Source organism: Homarus americanus, unplaced genomic scaffold (assembly GCF_018991925.1).
Source record: "Homarus americanus isolate GMGI-L3 unplaced genomic scaffold, GMGI_Hamer_2.0 scaffold57965, whole genome shotgun sequence".
NCBI lineage: Eukaryota > Metazoa > Arthropoda > Malacostraca > Decapoda > Nephropidae > Homarus > Homarus americanus.
The window spans coordinates 4,315,448-4,339,598 of record NW_024725031.1 but is presented as its reverse complement, the minus strand read 5'-3'; the positions used below and the strand labels follow the sequence as shown (position 1 = coordinate 4,339,598).

The window sequence follows — 24,151 nt, the reverse complement described above, 5'->3', positions numbered from 1 at the left end:
ATCAGTTACCAGCGTCCGTGACTTTACAGATGCGGCTGTGGGGGAGTCATGCTCAGCTGCCACGTAGGAAACTGGTGGAAATTGAGAGATTCCAGTGAGGTTGTTCGGCGGTGGATTTTAATCGGTCACGTTTGTGTTTTACTGTTCTGACTTGAAGCATCTCACACATGTCGGCTCCTAGGGTTGTAAACATTAATTCTCGCACACACACACACACACACACACACACACACACACACACACACACACACACACACACACACACACTACAAATGGAGAAAATCACGTTGGACAGACAGAAAAAACAATGCATGTGCAGGAGTGAAATCCGTATCAAATCTGACTTTAAAAAATAATAATAATTTCCTTCCATTATGCAAATTTGGCTACAGGTTTATAATTAACACATTTAACATAAAAACATAGAAAATCTTATATAGGATTAACAACATTAACAAGTATGATAGATGGGAATTATTAACTATCGTACAGCTGGTTGGTGAAATAAAAAGAAACTATTTTTTTATGATTTGTATTAACGTGGAGTGTAATACATTCAACACTAAGAGCGTGGAAGTGTGGTTTATAAAAATAGCGACAATACATACACTAAGTACAAGAGCGATTTAATGTATTAGTATAGTAAATCCAATACAGATGTTACATAATATAATCAAGGTACTTTATCAGTATATACACCTGTTATTGTTAGTATGTTCAGAACGAATAGAAGTAATTCATATATAATATAATGATGATATATAGATCCAGTAAGCAATAATATAGGTGGTGCCATGATTAATATTCCACACGGGTGAGTTAGGTAGGTCCAGTGATCCTTCAGGTGCTAGGTGACGCTTAGTAGGGGTGTCGAGCAATGATTTATTAAGAGCAGGAGTGGACACCAACCATTGTCCACTCTACGGGTCGATGGTGTGTACCTGTTGTTATGGGGAGGTGGACCTAGCGGGAGGGGGGAGAGGTGGGGGAGAGGAGGTATGGATTATAGAAGGGGACGAGAAGAAGGGAGAGAGAGGTGGGAGAAGAGAGAAAGGGGTGGGGAAGGGAACAAGAGAGGGTGGGATGAAAGGAGGTGAGAGTTGACAAGGAGAATTGTGGTTCTGATGTAGTGTGAGATGGATCAAAGAGAGAAGGAGGAGAGAAGGAATCAGGGAAAGAAAGAGAGGGGGGTAGAGAGGGAGGATGGAGGGAGGGAATCAGGGTAGGAGAGAGAAAGGGAGGGAGGATGGAAAGAGGGAGTCAGAGAATTAGTGAGAGAGAAAGGAAGGGTGGAGATAGAAAAACACAAATAATGGTTTATAGAGAGAGTAAAGTGATAGGAACGGGGGTGGAGTGGAGAGGAGATGGAGGGAAGGAGGCAATGGTAGTGAAGCATGAACACGACAAGAGGGAGGGAAGGGGGCAGGTGATGAGGGAGGGAGTGTGAGAATGGAGGGAGGGAGAGAGAGAGGGTGAAAGGGTTAAACCAGTAAGGTGGAGGAAAGATGGAGGGAAGGAGATGAGTAATGCAAAAAGACTCGGAATATTACCAAAGGATATTATAAAATACGTAAACCCATCAGACCTCTTCTCTCTCTATCCTATATATTCCACTGCTTGATATTAACATTACAATATTCTTTCTATGAGTACAATATCGTGTGTTCAGTTGTTCGCCCAAAAGCAGCTAGTGCGTGTTGGAGTTCAGTGGTCGTGTTCACTTGCCCTTGAGACCCTAGTGAGCTTGGTAACGAGTTCTGCACGGCTACTGAGACACACACACACACACACACACCACGGCTACTGAGACACACACACACACACACCACGGCTACTGAGACACACACACACACACACATACTTCCCTCCTCACCCCTATGTAGGAATTGGTTTGTTTTTTGTTGAAGAATTCTCAGTGTTTTTTTCGTCAAAAGTATTCACCTCTCTGGATACACAATAACCCATCTAACTGACTCCCTGAAGCTATGCCACAGAGATACATTCATAATTATCCTCTGGACATAAATACTCATCTCATTACTTCTCTACCTTAATTCATCCTCGTAAATATGACTGAACTGCTCATAGGTCAATATTAGATCCTTTATTGGAGACACGAGAACGTATTTAACTCTATAGAACTACAACATACACGTGGTTAAGATGGAGTCAAGATTATCCTGAGACTCTAATGGGTTTCATATACAAAGAGACAAACAGAGAGAAAGCCAGACGGAAAGACAGACATGCATAGACAGACAAACAAAGAGGACAAAGCATACAGAGTGAGAGAGACAGTAGAGGGGAAGAGAGTCGGATAAATTACCAGACACCATGACAATGAACAGCAGGCCAACAGCTTAACTCTCTCTCTCTCTCTCTCTCTCTCTCTCTCTCTCTCTCTCTCTCTCTCTCTCTCTCTCTCAAGCAATTTGACATGATACTTAAATGCACCAATGTTCTTACGATAATTTCCACACCTAAATAAACACGTCTTGAAAACCCACACAATTGATTTACATTACCTACATGATCGATCGAGTCGGTGGTCACAAGGGCGTCATAAATACACTGGGACTGTATAGAAAGTCGATATGTTACCTTGTAGCTGCCTAGGATGTTAGTAGCGTGATAATAGTAATAGTAGTAATAACAGTAGTGATAGTAATAGGAGGAGTAGGAGTTGATAGTATAAATGGGAGTTAAAAATAGTAGTAGTCATACAGTGTCTCCGGAAGGTGGTAAAAAATAATGGTTGCCTTGTCATGAAAGCACACAGTCGGAGAGATTTGATTGTTGTGTTAGCAGCGATCAGTGAGGAGGAACCCACCCGCCCACTTCCTGCCTGGGGCCCGCATCCCTCCTGTCATCCGCTAGCCATCACTGACGATTGACGGATATCGTTCATAAACACCAAAAACGAGGAACTGTATATGAGTCTGATTTACTCCTGATGAATATATATGGAAGTGTCGTAGAGATGCTGAAAAACATGTGACTCTTTGCGGTGTTGAAGTAAAATCGAAAAGTCCAGCTTCATGACGATTTAAAGAAATGGCCTTGGGTTTCAAAAGTCCCTGATTCGAGTTGTGGTTGAGTGGTTCGAATCCTTGTGAATTATTCGTTCTGTTTTATATACAAAAGCACTTCCGGCTACTGGAGGAGTAGGGTAATGGAAGGCAGTGAAGCAACACGTCGATTTGATTGGTGATTCAAGTGGTTTACTGTATGGTCAGGCTCAGAGATTCGTTCCAGTAATTCACTTGAATTACCCTCACAGAATCTGTCTCTGCATTTCCCTCATTATTTCCTGTTCCCAGTGACTAAAGTGTAGTATCATATTACGAAAACAAAATTGAAAGAAGATACCACGTGGAAAAATTGCCGTAGTTTTCGTTTCACCGGAAATGAGGGAAGAGGAGGAAGGGTCGGGAGAAACCATGAGTCGCCTCCAATTGGGAATAGGGGCGACAGAGGGGTAACGGGTGGCGGAGGGGTAAGGGGTGGCGGAGGGGTAAGGGGTGGCGGAGGGGTAATAGGGGCGGCGGGAAGGGTAATAGGGGCGAGACTTTAGGGGTATAATAATGGGTGTATTATTAGTTGTGATGCGGGCAGGCCTGAAAATCAACGCACTGAGGACGTGGGGGGTGAGAGGGTACAGCGGTGATTAAAGACCAGTTGGGTATAATTATGTATCAAGCAGAACAGTGGAGGGTGATGATTAGAGTCATAATTAGTGTCATTAGTAAACCCATAGGCGATTAAAGGTAGTAGTAGTTAGAATAAATAATTAGTCATGTGTGTGTGTGAGTAGCAAAACAAAACAACATCTTGAAGCGGTGAAGTGAGAGCTAATGTACAGAGGGAGAGAAGACAATGGTGAGAGGAATGCTAATTAGTTACAGATGGGAAGGAATTTTGCTGTCAAGGGAAGGTGTGGGAGGGAAGGCGTTTGTGTGTGTGTGTGTGTGTGTTCTGTGAGAGGGGGAAAGCATGGGAAAGAAAGAAAGGACAGATGGAAAGGTTGTGCTTGAAAGGGAGAAAAGAGAGAAGTGAAAATGAAGACATAATAGAAAGATAGATAGATAGATAGAAGAATAAGTTAAAGAGATAAATAGAAAGACTTACAGAGATTTAGATAAACAAAGGTAGAAAGATGAATTGTCAGGATAATGAGTGAGTTTTAGGCGAGGGTCACATTGGCCTTCAACTGTGGGCTTCTCATGGAGGAAATTAAGCCCAATGAATTATATCCTGTCGAGTTCCTTCATATTCCTTGGCTGGTGTTCACGTGACTACAGTGACGGCACGCCTGAAGCACAGGGGGTTTAAACACACGTTCTTCGTTAGTATATTATTGAAGTGTTAGATAAAAAGATGTGTTTACGTAGTGGACTAGTATAAAGGCAAAACAAAAATACATTGAAATAGTAATTATGATTTTTGGTACCGTATGAATTTGTATAGAGATAAATACAGAGAATATATTTAATAATTTCATAATATTGAAAAGTATGTTAAGTAAAATGGGGTAATATTTGAAAAAACAATTAAATAGATGTGAGAGTTTTTGTTACCTGCGGAAATTTATTGTAGAAAAATATATTAATTATATCATAACATTAGGAAAAATTTTAAATATGAGTGTAGTCTGAAAGCAAACGAAAGTAAATAAAAAGAGCCCTTGTGCTTTAATTTTCTGCCCGATAATTTAACGCCAGTTCAACAATTCCTGGTTAATAAAAGACATGACGTACGAGGGACAGGTGTAAATTATTCGCGATAACTTGACAACAATTCCCCCAGGCACGAGGTGAGAGACAAACATACTGTACACTACAGTATTACAAATTAAACATAACAAAAAGATGTTTCCTTAGTATTTTGACAGATGTTCTCTACTGCATGAACTGCATTTTGACAGATGATCTTCAGTGCATGATAAACTGTTTCCTTGTAAGAGCTTATTGAAGATCTAAGTTGTCCAAGTTAATAAAGAACAACATTTTCACGAACAAAATAACCCGACTGTCAGAGCTCTCTTACGATCATCCTGAAGTAACGACAAATCATCCAAAATAATGAATTCCTCCTTCGGGTTTTTTTTTAATCCTTAGTTTACAACGAAAGATGACTCATGTTTTTTAATGAACTGAAGAAACACAGATGTAACTGAGAGGTGAGATAAGGGTAGTACTGACGGCGGAGGAATACTTACAGAGGAGGGCGTATGTGAGGAATACTTACAGATGGCGTATGTGAGGAGGAATACTTACAGATGGCGTATGTGAGGAGGAATACTTACAGAGGAGGGCGTGTGAGGAGGAATACTTACAGAGGAGGGCGTGTGAGGAGGAATACTTACAGAGGAGGGCGTGTGAGGAGGAATACTTACAGCTTACAGAGGATGGCGTGTGAGGAGGAATACTTACAGAGGATGGCGTGAGGAGGAGGATGGCGTGTGAGGAATACTTACAGAGGAGGGCGTGTGAGGAGGAATACTTACAGAGGAGGGCGTGTGAGGAGGAATACTTACAGAGGAGGGCGTGTGAGGAGGAATACTTACAGAGGAGGGCGTGTGAGGAGGAATACTTACAGAGGAGGGCGTGTGAGGAGGAATACTTACAGAGGATGGCGTGTGAGGAGGAATACTCACAGATGGCGTGTGAGGAAGAATACTCACAGAAAACGTAGAGGTAAGACAAAGTAGTACTCATAAACGATAGCGTGGCAGGACAAATATTCACTGGGGAGGACACAGAGGTGGACGCAGGAGGGGGAGGATGGTGCAATACTCAGTGTGGGGCGTGGCAGGGATACTATCCACTGAGGAGTATTTTGACGGTGCAAATATTCGTAGAGGAAGACAGACGAGGAGCAATACCGACACAGGAGTGGGTGAGAAAGACATACACACAAGAGGACACGGATGGATCAGTACTCACAGAGAAGGGCGCGAGAGAAGACGGCTGCGGGTGTTGTGTACGAAGCGAGGGTCTGCGGTGAACTGTGGTGGAGTCGTGCCGCACCACGGTCTTATGCACGCCTGACTGCCGGCTGACTCATCACCACATTGCTGACGGGCACGGGAGGGGGGAAGTGAGGGGTGTCAGCTGCACGGTCTGGTTAACAGCTGCACGGGGTTTGGTTGCTGAACGAAGGTTGACACGCGACTCAGAGGTCGACAGCTACACAGAAACTGACTGAGCGGCACGATCTATTTTGTAACTGTTTGATCAAGTTCATAGTTGTATGAATAACCTGGTTGACAGCTGTAGAGTCTGTCGATTGGTTGACAGCTGTAGAGTCTGTCGATTGGTTGACAGCTGTAGAGTCTGTCGATTGGTTGACAGCTGTAGAGTCTGTCGATTGGTTGACAGCTGTAGAGTTTGTCGATTGGTTGACAGCTGCAGAGTCTGGTCGATTGGTTAACAGCTGCATTATCAAGAATATTCCAGTCAACTCATGCCTCCCTATGTATGTGTATCTGTGTACATAAAAGTGTATGTTACTGTATGTGTGCCTATAGTCTGCATGAGCCTGTGTGTCTTTATGTATGCACCTGACATGAATATAACACCTATGACGAAAATTATCTGAAACACAAACATGAGAAAACAGAAGCAATTGTGTTTAGCCCCAAGACCTAGCATTCTACTACTATTTTCCAATTTCCTCGCTTTTCTTCTTGCACTATCCACCAACCCCAAGTCCCTCCAAATTCCACCATCATTCTTCAAGTCCAGTTCCCGCACCACCAACCTACGCACCAGCATCAAGATCTCTGCATACTTTACTTCACCCATCGATTCGATTCGGTGCATGTATAGTTACATATATACCAACACACAAATACACCACCCTAACTTTCTATTTTTACCTGGTATTTATATAGTTCAATGTTCTATAAAAAATACAGGTATGCCTCGAGAAAGATCCGCTAGGCACCACACCCCTTACACCTCCATGAACAGTGTTTGACGTGGCAGTGGGTGTAACAACTAGACACCTGAGCGGCCCCGGTGCTGAATATAGCAACGTAACGCCAGCTTTTCTGTATAGTCATTGTCGCCATGAATCACTTTATTGTAATTTGAACTACAGTGACCTTAATCAAATGAGTTTCTTTTCTAATTGGCCCCAACTTAAGGTAATGTAAGGTCTTTTATTTATTTTTTATTTTTTTTATTATGATGTTCTTGTTATTTGTACGTCCTGAAATATAGAAAATATTTTGGAATCTCGAATGAAAAAATTATCCTGTATAACCTAACCTAACCTAACCTAACTGAACCAAATGAAAACTAATTCAATCTATACCAAACTTAACCTAACCAAACCTAACCTAACCATAAAGAATATTAATAGAAAGGTTCCCAAAATGTCAACAAATTGGACTAGTAATTCCTTTATTTTGACTGTGGGGGTAAGTCAAGACATATAGTGCTTGATGTGTGTGTGTGTGTGTGTCATCAGTCAAACAGCACCTTTTCTTTAGTACAATTAGACACAAAATCGGTACTTCGATAGACTTTGATATGGTTAAGTTTGTTTCGTTTTATTATGTTACGTTTTGCTGAGCTTAATATTAACAAATATATCCTAAAACTATGGATGAACGTAGAATATGAAGACCAGACCAATGCCTACAAAAAAGTGCTTCAGTGACAAACGGAGGAACATCTTATAAATAAGTCATTGTAACTGTAAAATTCTTGTAAATATTGGCAAATCGTCAATTTATCTGCGAATTTGCAAAACTGTTTCAGGAATGTGTAACTTTCACAACTTTTAGCCGACTGTTACATGAGTTTTGCAATGTTACGCATTTACATTATGAGGAATCTGCAAAGTCAGTCGCGTTGTGATATGACGCGCTTGTACGTAATATTCTACCCTAGACTCGTTAAATTAATCTAGGCTTGGTAAGTTAGTGCCGTTTGGAAAATTATAACTTGACGGCCATTTTCGTGATACCATTTAACACAGTATACAACTTATATTTCCGACAGTGACCAGGAAAACGAGCAGCCCTGTGTCGCCCTCTGTGCACTTTACGTCACTGTCCTTGATGGTGACAGAACATAGTGTTAAGGATAAGAATTATTTTACTGCTTTGTGCATGAGTCAAATATAAGGATTTTACACACTGGCTGCTTGTACCATATCCTCCTCTCTTACTACCTCTTATTTCTCTATTAGGTTACGTGTTTAGAGGTGAAATAGAGGAATATAAGTAAGAGCTACGTGTTGTGGGGCTCCTCCAGTTCCTCACAAACAAGGGGAGGGAGGACTAGGGTGAACACATCCTCGCTGGCTGCCTGTGTTGGGGCACTTCGACAGGGGCAGAGTTTACCTTGAGTCTCCGGTTGTTTCATTTAGTTTGGAATTCACCCCCATTTAATTTTTTGGCGCCTTTTTGCCCCTGAGACCATGAGCTTCTGATCTCGGCGGGTGAAAGGGGACACAGACGCTCAATTTCAATTTCAATTTCAATTGTTTATTCCTTGATAGAGGAAGCGGGATCCTAGCGCTGTCACTAGGTACCCCTGTACAATGACACCAGAAGCATCTGGCAAGTGTGACAAGTATAAATATTATAAATGGGCTTACTAAAGCCTAAGGAAGGAAGGATATTCCTTTAACACATAATCAATATTATTTACAAAATATCTGGCCAGTATGGGGAGGATCATCGTGTCTCCGTCAGGGGGTCGTGGAGTGGTGGTCCAGCAGGCGTTGTGTGTGGGGACATCTTAGGAGGTAGTGGATAAGGGTGCTGCTGTCGGGTCTTCTGCATAATGCACAAGAGCGTTGCTCAGGGGATGCGGGGATACCAATCTCCCAAGCAAACTCATACCCAATGATGATACGACACAGAGGCTCAATTACTTATACTCTGTATGTGTGTGTGTTTGTGTGATCACCAAAACCTTGACAATGCAGAGTAATGAAAAAATTCCGTCCTTGATGACAATAACAGGATATAACAGATATTTGTAACCCTGAGGTGAAGGAACATCAAAAACTTGACAACACTGTCATAACGGCACGATTTCTCTCACGCTGACAAAAATATATGCCAGAGAATTCCTTGTGTACACTTGACACATTTATTGAACAATGTTAAATTTCGGTATATACAGTATGAGGACAATTGTCTTTTAAGACATGGGCCTGTTAAGACGGGGGCCTAATAGGAATGCGGCCCATTTGACCAGTCACTCTTATTCAGCATTTTACAATGCCGCTGGATACACGCTGTGCAACCTTAGGTAGAGAAAACGGACTGCACGAGAGGGTAGACTTCACTGTATTAAACGAAAACATCTGGAGGGCAAACATTTTATGAAATATTTCAGACATAATGTCGCCACGTGTTCCTTGTGTGTGGAATGTGAACGAAACATCTGTGTGTACGTTAAAGAGCGAATTGAAGGAACAAATATTTTGTACCAGATAAAATGCCAAAAATTAAGACTTCCTTTTCTTGGTACGGGACATGAAAGCATTTTTAAAGTCAACAACTAAAAATATCGTGATCGTGGCGAACTTTATATTAAGTAATTATGTATCTTTGTGTCTGTAAATTGTTCTTGTCTCGGTGTAAGAGTGTAACAACATAAATCTGAGAGAGACTCTCAATAAAGGCTGTGTCTGTGTTCCTCATCAGAATAACCGTGACGCTGGCAACATGATCCTGGGAACTTTGCCTCCGTGGACTTACTGGTTGACACTACATTACTCTGGCCTCCTGGAGTTGATCATTAACATATTCGTTTTATTATTATTATTATTATTATTATTATTTTAACAAAGACTAAATAAAAGTACACTAAGTTATTCTCTGACCAAGTCGTGTTTCTCGGCTTCTTCCTTCATCACATTTAATGAGTGTTTGTCGGCAGTAATTTAGCAAGTACATAGTGTATGTTAGTGTAGTTTTGTAATGAATGGAACGAACGCGGCTTTTCGTTACTAATCAGAGTTTTCTAGGTCGTGTTGCCATCGTCAAACTCGCCCACTAGAGAGGAACACAATTGATCTTGTTTAATTTTAATGAGTAAGAATTCTTAAATGTTTATATATATATAAACATACACATTTAATAACACATAAAGTATCATTAACACCTCTTGTTAACTGAACAAAAATATTACTGTACATATTTACGTGAGACAATCGTTGACATAATGTGTTAGAACTATATTTAACTTTTTTATAATGTGTGTGAAAATTTTAAATATAAGTACATGTGTGTGAAAAAATTCGTATTTGTTGTTTTGCCCATTCCTTCACTTTTGTCTTGCATCATTTCATGTGCCTGCAACCCCCAGCTTATTATAAAAGTAACTGATCTTCACTGTTGGATTCCACAACAATGTTCTGCACGGCGTGTGTGGGGGCAGATGATGACCAAGCGTTAACTTAATAAATGTCATATATCTCATACATTATGTCCACAAGTAATGTCTGTATATATTACACAGTATCAACATATATTGCATGAATTTTGGCATTTAATTCTTAGATGAATGTTGACATACATTTCATGAATAATACCGATATAGAATTCATACATAAGAGTATGAATTTTCCATTAAAATTGTATACATTTTTATATATATTTCCCTACATAAGAGAGAGTGTATGTTCAATAAATAAAAACTAATGAAGGTCCGAAGGGCATGACTGTACAATACATTAGGGACAGTGTGGGTACAGCACACTGTACACTAAGCCTTCGGTACGGGAGGAGTCACAGTGGTCAACACTACACTCGACCGCCTTCAGTTCGGCAATTAGTAGAGTTAGGTGGCCATTTACAGCCGCCGCCCTCCATACTATAAAAAACATACAGGCGACTCACCGTGCGACGACAATGACGCGGAGGCATAGCAGCCCAGGAGACACGTCCGAACCTGGACATGCAGCAGGTGGTGGAGGCCAGACGAGTGAACAACATCCTCCTCCACCAGGGAGCCCCCATGGCGCGACGAAGCCCCGAGGGAGGACGGGCTATCTGATACAGGTGCTACCTCACCTATTTTGGTCTTCACCTGCACACACTCCAGGGACTCCAGCTTTTCATTATACCTAACCATGCTTTAATACCTTTCCAAAGTGGGTTTCTGACCATAATTGTCGACCTGTAAAGTTTAAGAACATTAATCCTAGAGGAGTGTTTAAGCAGCTCACTGATGAGGTCAACTTTTAGACTTAACCTCTCAGGAGCCAGATGGTGTTTGTTTAGGACTTAGGTGAATTAAAGTCAACTGAAAAAGATTTACTGAGAAAAGTGAAACTGACTATTATTATTATTATTATTATTATTATTATTATTATTATTATAATTATTATTATTATTATTATTATTATTATTATTATTATTATTATTATTATAAACAAACTCACCCCCCTCTATATAAGTGCATCGTCATGGCTACTCAGAATTATGGTTAAGTATTCAGGTGATGATAACCACTTATAACAGAGCCTTTGTTATCTATGCGAGTCACGCACCAGAGTTCTGACGGATAGTGACACAACTCGAGATAAACTATATTGGTGGGTTTGTGAAGTTAAACGTGACACAAATAGATAAATAAGTTATTTCATTTTTCTCTGTTTATCATTATTTATTATTATTATATTATTATTATTCGTAGTAGTGTTTGAGGCGGCTCGTGTAGTCTGAAAAAAAACTAATTTGCGGTTCTGCTCTTGGCACTTTTATAACACTGATCATTTTACCTCGCTGGAAAATAAACAACCTGCCAACAGAGACGTGAGAACTGTCCAAGTGTAGTAATTGAAATTTGTAACACACAGCCACGCATGAATGAACGATATTATTACGAGTTGAAATACGTGTTCCTTCTTGATGTACCAGAAATCGATGAAGTAAAGTGTTCACAGGTTCGCACCGGCGGCACATTACTGGAACCTAGTGGTTGAGGAGGGCCGCCGAGCATGACTATATACTTTATAAAACCCAGTTGGGTGTAGGTGCCGGGGCGCAGTCTGCTGTGAGTCCTCGTGCTGTCCACTTGACTCTGCTGAATGTGAGTTTTTGTTTATCACATAATGTCGACAAATACTCATTTCTGTTGTGTGTTGGTAAATTTTGCTGTTTTTTTTATTGATCTGTTTAATTTTACCGTCATAACGAAGACCATAGTGAAGACTGTTATTGTGCTACAGGTGTTGTCAAGTGAGCATTTATAGGTAAATAATGTTGCCAATGAAATGAGCTTTATATGAGATGGTTTACGGTATTTATTTCTTACATCACGGAAGCCGGGACGATGACTCAGTGATAATGTGTGAACGTTTGGTATCACCTCTCTTCCTTCCTGGAGAAATATTACTAACGCTAATAATCCAAGTGGCATACCTGGCTGTTGGATAGTTCCGCGGTCTGGTTATCTTTCCAATTAATCCCCAATTTCACAATAATGAATAAATTACAAGTCTTGTGGAGGAGTAAAGGAAAGCTAAACGAAGGAAAAATTATGGCAAGGATCTTCATATTAGGCGCCACAAAGCTGGGGTCTGGTGGTGTAAGCTGAGGCAAAACCATTCACTAAACCTAATGTTCTTACGATAGTTTCTTTTAAGGTTGGGTTAGGTTATAAGACGGTAGGATTTATTATTTTTTTTTAGTTCATCTTTATTCAGGCATTATTTACAGGACTGTGAACTTAATATGTAGATGTTGCCTTATTTTTCACGTTTTTCTCTCGGGTTTTCTCGAATATTTAATTATGTATGCGTTTTATTTTAACTGGAAGTGTATTTTTATTTATAGTTTGCAAACCAGAAGCCTCCCAATTCGTACAAAGAATTTATTTTCCAACTGCATTGCCGACGGGGCTAAGAGATTAAAAGAAACAAGTCAATTAAATCTGAGAGAAACGAAAGTACTGAGCGATATATACACACAGCCCTCCAGGTTTTCGTAGAGATCGTGTGAATTCTTATATTACAACAGCAGCAACATGTCCTTACCTGTGAAGTCTTCTACAAACCAGGACAATAATGTTTCGATACAAGTGTTCATGAGATCTTAACGACAACCTATAATGTAGCTTGTATACATTTTTGAGACCCTTGTAGTGTTCAGTATTTCGCTTGTGCTAAATCAAGACAGTTTAATATTGTTTTCTTATTTGTAATTCGCCGAAGACCAGTGACCTAGAGGAAGAAATTAATATACTGTTCAGTGCTTCAGGAGGTTCCACACTGTGAGTTATAAATGATAATAAACTTGAAAATATTAAGGTGGGTGCCTTCGTAGAGTATCACATTGCCTTGTTCTATAGGTTGTGGGTGGTGGTGTGGGTGGATGTGGTGGTGTGTGGTATTGTATTTTTGGAGGCAGTGTGGGTTGTTGAAGCAGCAGCAGTGAGGTGTTGGTGGTAGTGTGGGTTGTTGTGATATAATTGTGGACTGGTGTGGGTTGTTAAGGTGTCAGTTTGCAGTAGAGGCTTAGTGGTGATCTAGGTTATGGTGTCAGTGTGATTAGGGGCGTTGTGATGGCAGTGGTGTAGTGGTGTTAGCGGGTTGTAGGTGTATGTTTGTGGTGTGTGTGTGTGTGTGTGTGTGTGTGTGTAGGGACGGTTGTAGATGTTGACGTGGTTGTAATGACGTTGGTCTGGTTGCTATACGTGTGATCATATTTTTGTCGTAAATTTGAATGCCTTTTCCACATTACGACCATAACCTTCTCGCTGTCCACCTGTTCCACAAAAGCACGTAACACACACACACACACACAAAGTCAGGCAAGATTTATTATATTGTACCTGTCGGGTCTTCTTGGGTTAAGGTATTAATTTTTTTTTAGGTTAAAGGGATATTTTCGGTTAAAGAGGTTTGTTAGGTTAAGGTTTTGTTGGGTCAAATGGTTGTTACTTTAAGGGGCTGTGTCCTGTGTCGGGGGTTGAAGAGTTGGCTGTGTCGGGGGTTGTTGGCTGTGTCGGGGGTTGTTGGCTGTGTCGGGGTTGTTGGCTGTGTCGGGGGTTGTTTGTGTCGGGGTTGTGTCGGGGTTGTTGGCTGTCGGGGTTGTTGTCTTGTTGGCTGTGGGGGGTTGTTGCCGGGGTTGTTGGCTGTATCGGGGAGTTGGCTGTGTCGGGGAGAAGGGTCATTTTCTCAGTCATCATTAATTTAACACCTCACAGCCCACGGTTAGGTTACGTAAAATTAGTAAAAGGTCAGATTTGGTGACGGGATTATCACCAACGCTGTCTAAGGGCATCCTGGGGGGTGTTATCGATCACCTGAGTCAAGAACTCCGTTATATAATGGGTACCAAACGCCTCTTAACCTCTCCAAAAGATAAGTGTAATCATCAGGTGGGAAGGAACAAACACTGTGTTATCTTGTGTAGTGTCCAGGGCGAATGTACTCCTTAAAACCATAACAGGAGTTGATCTTTGGTTTAGTTAATGAGGATGTCGACGATATCTTAAGTGAATAGCCAATGAAAAAGGACCATGCATATTCAAGTCCTGTTTTAATTAGTTCGTATTTATACTGATGGTAATTTCAGATTGTCTTCGCCTGTTATTAGTTGTGTGTGCTGACGACTGCATAACTTTGGTGTTGGCTATGATGAATAAATCAACAGGTTATTCATTAATGTGTCCTTGAACCCAGGTCAAGGTATGTGTAGGGGGTGGGTTGGGGAGGGTGTGGTATGGGACACCTGGATGGGACATTAACCCCTACCTCCCACTTTACCCCCCACCACTCTCCTACCTGTCGCAACATACCTTTCCTCACACACCCATTGGTACTTCCCCCCCCCTTCCTGGACCGTGGGCTGTCTCTCGCCTTTCTCTTACACCATCTCCCTCCTTATCTTGTCTACTATCTTCCTCCTTCCTTATCTCCCATCTTCATCGTTCTCCTTTTCCCGGCTATATGTCAACTCCTCCTCTCCCTACCTCCTCCTCCCCATCACCTCTCCCTCATTTCCTTTACTCCCCTTCTTACTCATGACTTGTTACCTCAACACTTCCTCCCTCCCACTAAACCATGCTCGCCTCCTCCTCCTCCTCCCATACCTCTCTAATGCTGCCCACCACCACCACCAATATTGACCCACTACACCGTGACGGGTCGCTGGCGTCCGGACACTCAGCCTTATGTATTTATCTACGTGACTTGCTGAGGAAAAAAAACACACAGGATGTTCTTGAAAGACTTAAACAGTTATATAAAAGGCTCTCCTCCTTACACTGTGGCGAGACTTTTACTGTTAAAATATTTACCCTTAAACTTTTAATCAGCTTTCTCCCTCCTCCCTCCCAAAATATGGAATGGAAAAAGGTATGAAAGTACCTGTTGATAATAACTTCTTTTAAACTTGGACTCGATTGACTAAAGAATGATTTTTTCCCCCGTGATATTGTATTATGTTCATTGTTCAAAGTGGAGAACAGGTAATGGTTATCTGTAGGTCTATACATCATTCTGAGTTTGGCAAGATTCGGTGGATACAGTTGAATTAGTTTGTATTTTGTTACTGTATACTGTAAGGCAATCATATTGAGTATATACATGAATGCTGTGCGACTCGGTATTATTAATCGATTTAGCTAGTCGCTTGAGTCTCGTTTGACATAAAAAAAATCTATACTTTTTTCGGAATTGTTGATCGTATACAGTACAAGGTGGTCACTACGTCCCTCGAGCTCTCCTCACTACATTCTCTGTAGCTCAGCTCGCTGGGGCAGCCTGGGGAGGAGATTGTCTCGTCGTCCCTAATACATGGAAAAAATAATAATTCCCAAACCATTGTGAGGTTATTTATACGATTATGCTTAACTATTACCTTTACGTTATGTTCATTTTTCATAAAATACTCCAAGTATAATTTCTGTTTTAAGTCCTTTAGGGATTTTGGTTAATCTTCGTTTTAACAGAAAAATAGCTTGTTTGATCTAACTTGTGTTTTCACCATAATGGGATCTGTTTGGGTCATGGAGTTACCACAGGGTGAGGGAAAAATACTACTTGGTGGGAGAGGGGAGGGTAGTCAGAGAAACAGAGGGAGGAAGGGAGAAGGCTCAGGAGTTCAAAGTATCGAGATGGAAGGAAGAAGAGGTAGGTATTAAAGTAGATGGAGTGGTGGTATCAGAGAGCACCAGGGTAGGAGGTGTTGGGACTAAAGAAGATGGAATCGTGATATTGGCGTCATTTGGCCGGCGGTGCACAGGTAGGGATTGAAGGAGATGGAGCCATGATACCAAATGTCACGGGGTGGGAGGTACACTGGTAGCGACTGATGGAGGTAAAACCCAGGTACCAGAAGCAGTCATGGGTGAGGGAACTACAGGTAGAGAATATGATAGATGGAAAAAAAACGTGATAGAGAAATGAATTAGTTTGTGCGCATGAGTGAGTGTGAGGCATGATACCAAACAAGTCATGAGCGGGAGGTGGACAGGGAGGGGTTGAAGGGGATGGAGCCATATTAAAGAACACGTGAGTTTGAGGATGCGCAGGTGAGGTATGGAACAGGTGGTGTCTCAGGCCCCTCAAGGCGGAGGAGGGAAAGACAGGGGAGGTGGTGAAGGTGGTTGGTGTGTGGCAGAGATCTTCAAGGTAGACAAAGTTCACTTCCAAATATTCAAAAAATTAACAATAGTAATTCGCCCTGAATCAGTGTTATTGTTTGAGGGAGTCAGGTTTATATTGTTTGAGAGAGTCAGGTCTATTATCTCCGTCAACACAGGTGAACAATAGTCGCACAAACACGCACAAAAAAATTTTTTTACAGATGAAATGAACAAAAATGTGAACGAAAACAATATTTTTACTTATTGAATAAAGTTATTTAGTTAAACAGGTAATATTTTGGGGGTTATTTTACTCTAAAATTTTGTCGGTAGTATTGAGAAAAGCTGACAGGTTGAGTGAACAGTGTGTGTGTGTGTGTGTAGGGGTGGGGGTGGGTGGTGGTCGTTGCTGTAGAGGAACTGTCACTCTCTATCTCACGTGACCGCCCATATGCCCTGTGACCTTCAGCTTACTATGAGGGAGTAATTTATCGGTTGAATTCGCTTGTATTAATGAGGCTAATGTGAAGGTCAGTGTCGAGTTTACTGATCTTTATACACACACACAACCTTGTGTCATTTGACCTAACAGCTCGTGACCTCCTGACCTGACCTTCTACAAGACGGTGATATAGAATTTATGGAATCGTGTCTGGCTATCCCTCGAGCTAGTCATTTTCCTGTTAAAAATGAAGTAGACCAAAATACCCAGCCCACCCCTCCCGCCCACTCCCCACTCCCCATCCCACCCATCCCGCCCATTTACCAGCCCACCCTCCAACGTCCACTCCACACTTGGATGCTTAAGTAGTATGGGTAGTGCCAAGAAGAGAGTGTAGCAGAGCAAATGAGACACATTCATAGAGTACCAACCTAACCTAACCATTGGGACGGACCCATCTAACCACTTGTTGTATTATATGGAGTGTATCCTCGAGGCGTAATGCATCCTAACCTCCCTCCACACTTTTGACTGCCTTACCCTTTGACCCCCCTTTTGAACTGTACCTACATGAGGACTGGTAAACTTCCTTTGGGCTGCGAAAATTACTGTCGTCATTGTATAGATTGTATCATGGCCAGGAAGAGGAAGGTGATGTTTACGGTCTAGAGATATAAACCCGCATCACTGATAACGTCACGTATGCCCCGAGGGAAGAGTTTCTGCGTCTCACCATGACTGTCAGATTCATTGTCTTCGCTCACCGAGTCTAATTTGCGTATGGTGGTCATTATCCTGTATTATGTGCTTAACGTGTATAAGTAGGGAAGTTTAAGGTAAATAGTGAATACCCTCCAACACCGATACCAATTCACTATAATATTGCAAGTTGTAAATAATGGGTTGGTTCAGTATTCCAGTAATAGGAGCTGTCAGCGCGTAAAAGAAGTCTGGGGATAAAATTACTGCAACACTGATCTAGTATGAGTATTTGTTAACCCAGGTACGGTCATCGGCAAGGTAATTGTCAGGTAAACCATCCAGTTATTATACGGGGAAATAACCAATAAGAATAATGATATTGACTGACTGTTGGTGAATTTGCCAATGAATGTGAAACTGTTTTTTTTTTTCAAATGTACAGTAGTTTGCTTGTGTATTGTGAAATGATGTAGAGAACCAGGACCAGCATGAGGCAGTATTGTACTAGCTCGGTGTTACGTAGCAGACGTCTTACCAGAACAACCGTTCCTCTCCCTCCCTCAATTATACCTTCCCGCGCTTCCCACCTCCCTCACTCCTTCCATTTACTGCTCTCTTCACTTACCCTCTTGTTCTTATATCTCTCCTACTTTCTTACAACTACGCCTCCGTCCTCCACAGACTAACCTCCAACTCTCCCACAGCCATCAGAGCCGCCACCACCATGCCTGAGTACAAGCTGATCTACTTCAACGCCAGGGGTCGCGCTGAACTGAGTCGCTGGATCATGGCTTACGGTGACATCAACTACACCGACGAGCGCATCGAGAGGGCAGACTGGCCCGCCCGCAAGTCCAGTGAGTCCCCTCATTAATGTGATTGTGAAAAATGGGATTTGCTAAGACTGGTGTTCAGGTGAAATGGTGCCCAGTCACTATTAGCTTACTGACAGATGTGAACACTTCCAGTACTTTAATGTCAAAAAATACAGGTGTCTGCCTTAGCTCCTGGGTTAGTGTTCTACAGCAGAAAGATCTTTCCTTGAATGTTCAGGATTTAGGTTCCACGTTGTTGTTTACGCAGAAACAGATCGGTGATGGTGGAGTAACATGTCTTGTGTGCGTGTGTGACGTACGCAGTATTTCGACACTTCATTGTTAAGTCTTTGCGTCATCCAGGATGTTTCTCAATATGCTCGGTCAGTCAGCAGGTAAACAAAGCTGACACTCACATGTCTTTAAAATGCACAGAAACACTCGAGTCAGTACAACTGCTGAGACTTGTCGTTTAGCTGTGCAATACATCACACCTGTCCAGAATTATTAGTGATTTCTTTACCTTAAATAAGTTAGAAGTTTAAACATTTTATAAGATACGAGGTTCTGGCCAGACATTAAATTGCTGTTCATACAAAACTCAAACCCATTAAAGCTTCTCTTTTATATTGGGTAAGTGAGTAGATAAATAAATGTCAAATGCACAATGGTGGACGAAATTCCCTTTATACTTTTGGTAACACCTGTCGTCTACTTGAGGGTTGTGTAGGTAAGGAGGAGTGGGATTTTAAAATCTATTCGCTTTGATTTATGTTCGTAGAAGAGGTTCGTCGCTCTCTTTTAACATAATCTGAAACAACAACAACAACAACGACGACGACGACGACGACGACGACTACCAGCTGTAAGACAATCACGTATGACTCACAGATCCTACTAAGTGGTGATGGAAGATTGGCTGTGATTGTAATTTTGTAGATGCTATAAATCGAACGAACAATAGTTACAATTTTATTTATACTGATTTACAAAACGACTTGACTTAAACTTTCACTTAACCATGGGTGACTAGAGCTTACGTGCCTATCCCATTTTGTTGAGTTGAAACGGGATTTTTATTTTATTTGGCTTAAATAACCTAGGATCACAACCTGCCAAAATTAACCACTATTAAGAAACGTTTGTGTACGGTACTGTAGATGGTAAAAGGTTAGTGGGATAAGGACATGAATATAATGAACAGCAGCCATGGAAAGTGAGGTACAGAATAATAACAGTGAACTTCATCTTTAAAACTCGCTTCTGCCTCTCCGTCTCGGTGCTTGGGAGCGATTTTATTTTTACTCTCTTCAAAGTGGCAATCAATAGTTTCATAACAAGGGTAAAGGAAGTGTTGACATTTTCACTCCTACATTTATCATATACACTTCACTTAAGAAACTGTCGTGTTTATGGGAAAACTTAAGGTTGGTTCTACACTGTAACTGTTAAGGTGAAGCCACATTAACTCAACATTATCAGTAACGTGTTATAAAAATGTTGCTGAAATTACGCGAAAATACTACAATGTTACCAGCAAAGTTATTGAATAGTTATTTACCATTAATTTGAATTTCTCATATTAGCTATTTCCTCGTGGGTAGCCGATCACAGAGGCTACAGTTGTAGTTTGTTCCAACCTCCCCCAGCTGTTTAAACTTGAGGGCATTAGGTCAGAGCACTGGGACTTGAGGCTCTGTCCCAATGGTTAAGTTATGGTAGGAGCCGAGGTACGTGTAGTAGGTGACCCCCGTGAAGGTCTCGAGTAAAGGGATCATCTCACTGTACACAAATGAGAACAAATATATCATCTACAACATGTTTACAGCATTGATAAAAAAGAATAGTAATATAGGTCTTCATCTTTGTGCGATAGAAACGTTATACAGTAGAGACTGTTTAATAATTAATAGGAAAAACTTTGACTCATTAATTGTAATTGTTAGTTGATGTATTTAATTGAAATGAATAACAAAATCCCTTAGTTATCAATGACTTATTATAACAAGAAAAAACTCCTGTGATATTTAATTGTAAAATCCTCGTGTACAGTTTAAAAGAAACAATAGCCAGTTAGCATGATATTGTCACAGGTGAAGATACGGGCAGGCCCTTCAGAGAGCTACAACAACCTGGCGACTGGTCCTCATTCACCTAACCTGTCCAAATAGGAGTTAAGACACAATATTCTTCTGATTTCCACGGACTTAAAAACATAAACAACATTCACACGTGAGTCCACACAATAAGTGACTTGTATCCTCATCCCAACAGCTATTCCCGGAGGCAAGGTGCCAGTGTTGATGGTGGACGACAAGCCTCTGCCACAGTCACTAGCCATCGCCCGCTACCTGGCCAAGCAGGCTGGGCTCATACCTTCAGACGATCTCGACGCTGCTTACTGTGACGCCCTGGCTGACACACTCTCTGAGATGATGGCTGAGGCTTACAAGATACTGTAAGTTCGGTCACTTGTTATTTTACGAATGCCTTTTTTCTCTTTTAATTTGTTTGTTTTCCTCCCAATTTCACCAGACAAATTAAATACTGTAGATTCGCTCTTCTCTCTCAATGTTTCCTCGAACTGTTTTATAGAGACCTCTTAATGTCATATTTAATAACATACGAATCATTGAAAAAACTACTTATACATGGCCCAGGTTTATGTCTTTTATTGCAAGGTTTGACATATGCTGAGTTTGGATGTTACTACATTATTACTCTTAAAAAAATACACTTGAAGACGCCTCGGTTAATATAACCCGCTAAATGCTTTGAACCCGTTTTTATATATTTTCCAGATAACATAATCTCAAGATGTCTTTTTCAGGTTCGCCAAGATAGACGAAGATGAGAAGAAGAAGAAGTACAAGGACGACTTGTACCCCAACATTATATCTCCTCTCTTGCACCGCCTCGACAAGCGTCTGGCAGATAGGGAGTGGTTCGCTGGAGGCAAAGTTAGTATACCCACTACTATTCTCACTTATTGTCGTAAATGTTCAGTAATTGCTAAACATACATATTAATTGAAGGTCCTAAATGCTCACGATCATCCTTTAATGAAAACTTGCATACAGGTACTATTATTCTTAATTATCTAAACTACTGTACTGATTCACTAATTATTTAGAACTTGGCGGGGAGGATTGCAGCATCAAATGTCAATACTTAGTTATTAGTTTTTGTTCAATAGTCTACTGCAGTAATCTCCACCATAGTATCAAAATCTTGGCATGTATACAGTATGATGGACTAGGAATCAAACTTCTCGAGTAACTGGGAAAGATTGTCCAAATATCAACCTTCCTTGATGGCTCCCTGAGTAAACAGATGTGGCTGGTACTGTAGCTTAAACGACAGGAGTGGTAAAATACTGTAGCACTTCTTGGAATATTTGAACTTATATCTTTACTGGTGAATAATATAAATACTTACACTGTTATGCTTGATCACTGTTATATCGAAAGAGATGGATAGTGAATATTCCTCAATTTTCAAGCTTATCTTACGTCTTTACCTCAAGTTTACCAAGTGTCCACCTCATTTACTGAATTTGATGGACTTTATTACTACAGTAGTGGCTTCTGAAGTATTTTCATCTTGTTTACTTTAATAGTCAACAAAATCCCCCACGACCTCGAGGAAACTCTTGATCTCAACACACTCAAGAACTCCCTCCAAGCCTTATAGATCATCATGTATCCCTGTGTAGCTTAATTCTTTCATCTAAATCCTGTCGGTCATCTTTATTAGAGTTGTTATTCCTCCCCAGATAACATGGGCTGACCTGATGCTTGGGCTGGTGTTTCAAGGACTGAGGAAGAAGCAACCGACGATGCTGAAGGAATTTTCGAGCGTAGAGAACCACGTCAACAAGGTCGTCGCTCTCCCTAAGATCAAGCAGTGGATTGACAGTCAGCCCGAGACCCCCTTCTGAGAGGCTTTCCAACATAAATGGACGTCTGTTTCATTGTAATTCTTCACTATCCATTACAATACCTTTCTTAAATGGACTTACCTGTTTTTATTTCAGTTTTTGACTAGTTGGGACTACTTTTTTGTTAACTATTTCCACTATTTCTTCTTGGTCGACATCTTTACTTACTTGTTCGATCCTCTATTTGATGTTGATCCCCTCACAGTTGTTGTATTGTCCATCCCCATTAGTGATTTTCTTTTCCTGGTCTTTATATGCAGTATAAATATATAAACCGTATTTAGTGTCAACATCATTATAGTAAAAGCAACGGATAAATATCCTTCTTCAGCGACGTCAGGATATTACCAAGTGCAAAAATGTGTAAAAGAGATCATAAAAATCTTTATATATTGAGAGCTGTTTCCATACCCTCCAGTGTTTAAGAATGCACCTGTTTTTTTTTTTTTTTACTTTATAAATCAATAGAAAACAAATCCCTCAAGATAAAATACTAAAAACAATTGTAAATGGGAAATTAAAAGTGGATTTCAATTTTAACCTTTACTTTTCCCCACAACAAGGAATAGAGTAGAGTTAATGACATTCAAAGATAAGACAGAAGGTAATGTCATGTTCGGGTATGGGAAGAGAAGGGAGAAGCTTTGCATAGTTTTATCGCAAGAACAGTTGACATTTACTATAGGTAGGCTCTCACAGTAGATAGAACAGAAGAGGTGGTGGAGGGGAGGTAATAATGCTTTAATTGATATAATATGTGGGAATTCTTCATAACTGGAAAATGTGCCAAAGGCCTGGACAAGAAGACAAATTGTACCGTTTTCTGTATAAGAGGAACTGGGAATTTTAAGTGTTTGGAATTAAGTGTTGTGTAAACAGGAAACAGGAGGGAGACGAGAAACCAGTGAAAGGAAAAGAGAATAGATTTATGAAGAGGGTTAAGAGCAAGGTGATCATAGGTGTGAAGAAAGGGAGTGAATCTGTGTAATCCTGGGGAAATGGGTGGTGGCCGGGGGGTAACGTGATACTTGACCAGGCGAATGTTGACCCTAATTGCTCTTATTCTTTCTGGCAATATGCAATGTTTTCTCAGATATTCATGTCAAAACTTAAAGGAGATTATCCTATTTATGTCCTCGTATTGGGGGTTTCTAAACAGCTCAAGAGCGTTTAGAATGGAGGACTATGGTTTCCAATCCTGGTTGTATTATACTGTAATCACTACCTGATATTCGAGTGCTCCAGAATTTAAATAAATAAAAAAATCAATAAGAACTGAATAAAAAGGAAATGGTTATCTCTTCCTTTTGGTTTCAGGACAGTCTTTCTCTCTACGTTTTTTGTGATTATTATGTGTGTTAGGGGTTTTCTTCAGTGGAAATGTATTCTCGGGATATACAGGGTGTCCATAAATGATTACCCTAAAAACAGTATGCTCCCATATTTTAATCAGGGTAATCATTTATGGACACCCTGTATTTCTGCCTACGTGTGACTCATCGCCAGAACTGGGTCATAGTGGAATCGTATCTTTTGCGACTGATAGCATTTCTCCACACACACATCCGAAGAACATACTGCTATACTGGGTTGAAGAAAGTCGGGTAAATTGCCACTCAAATGATGCAGGAGGTGACATCGATACAAGCGTGATTATTTACAAAACCTGTAGTTAAAATTTGTT

General features: G+C 40.8%; 2 protein-coding genes across 2 annotated transcripts in view; one reads left to right on the top strand and one right to left on the bottom strand.

The window, feature by feature from the left end:
* Positions 1 to 24,151, bottom strand: part of LOC121864702 — a 34,624-nt gene that overhangs the window by 7,217 nt on the left and 3,256 nt on the right. Inside the window, exons 6-7 of the mRNA XM_042363861.1 lie at positions 6,205 to 6,435; positions 5,946 to 6,103 (exon numbers count right to left, since the gene is read on the bottom strand). Of these exons, the coding sequence (XP_042219795.1) occupies positions 5,946 to 6,103; positions 6,205 to 6,435 (389 nt within the window). The remainder of the gene's footprint in view (positions 1 to 5,945; positions 6,104 to 6,204; positions 6,436 to 24,151) is intronic.
* Positions 11,918 to 22,863, top strand: LOC121864671 (hematopoietic prostaglandin D synthase-like). Its single transcript, XM_042363821.1, has 5 exons — positions 11,918 to 12,065; positions 18,417 to 18,569; positions 20,802 to 20,985; positions 21,358 to 21,487; positions 22,303 to 22,863. Exons 2-5 carry the CDS (start codon positions 18,437 to 18,439, stop codon positions 22,465 to 22,467), a joined length of 612 nt encoding a protein of 203 aa, XP_042219755.1. The 5' UTR covers positions 11,918 to 12,065; positions 18,417 to 18,436; the 3' UTR covers positions 22,468 to 22,863.

Coding starts and splice junctions, on each gene's coding strand:
- LOC121864671 (XM_042363821.1), top strand. CDS start 18,437: ATGCCTGAGTACAAGCTGATCTACTTCAACGCCAGGGGTCGCGCTGAA. Junction 20,986..21,357: donor GCTGAGGCTTACAAGATACT/GTAAGTTCGGTC, acceptor TGTCTTTTTCAG/GTTCGCCAAGATAGACGAAG. Junction 21,488..22,302: donor AGTGGTTCGCTGGAGGCAAA/GTTAGTATACCC, acceptor ATTCCTCCCCAG/ATAACATGGGCTGACCTGAT.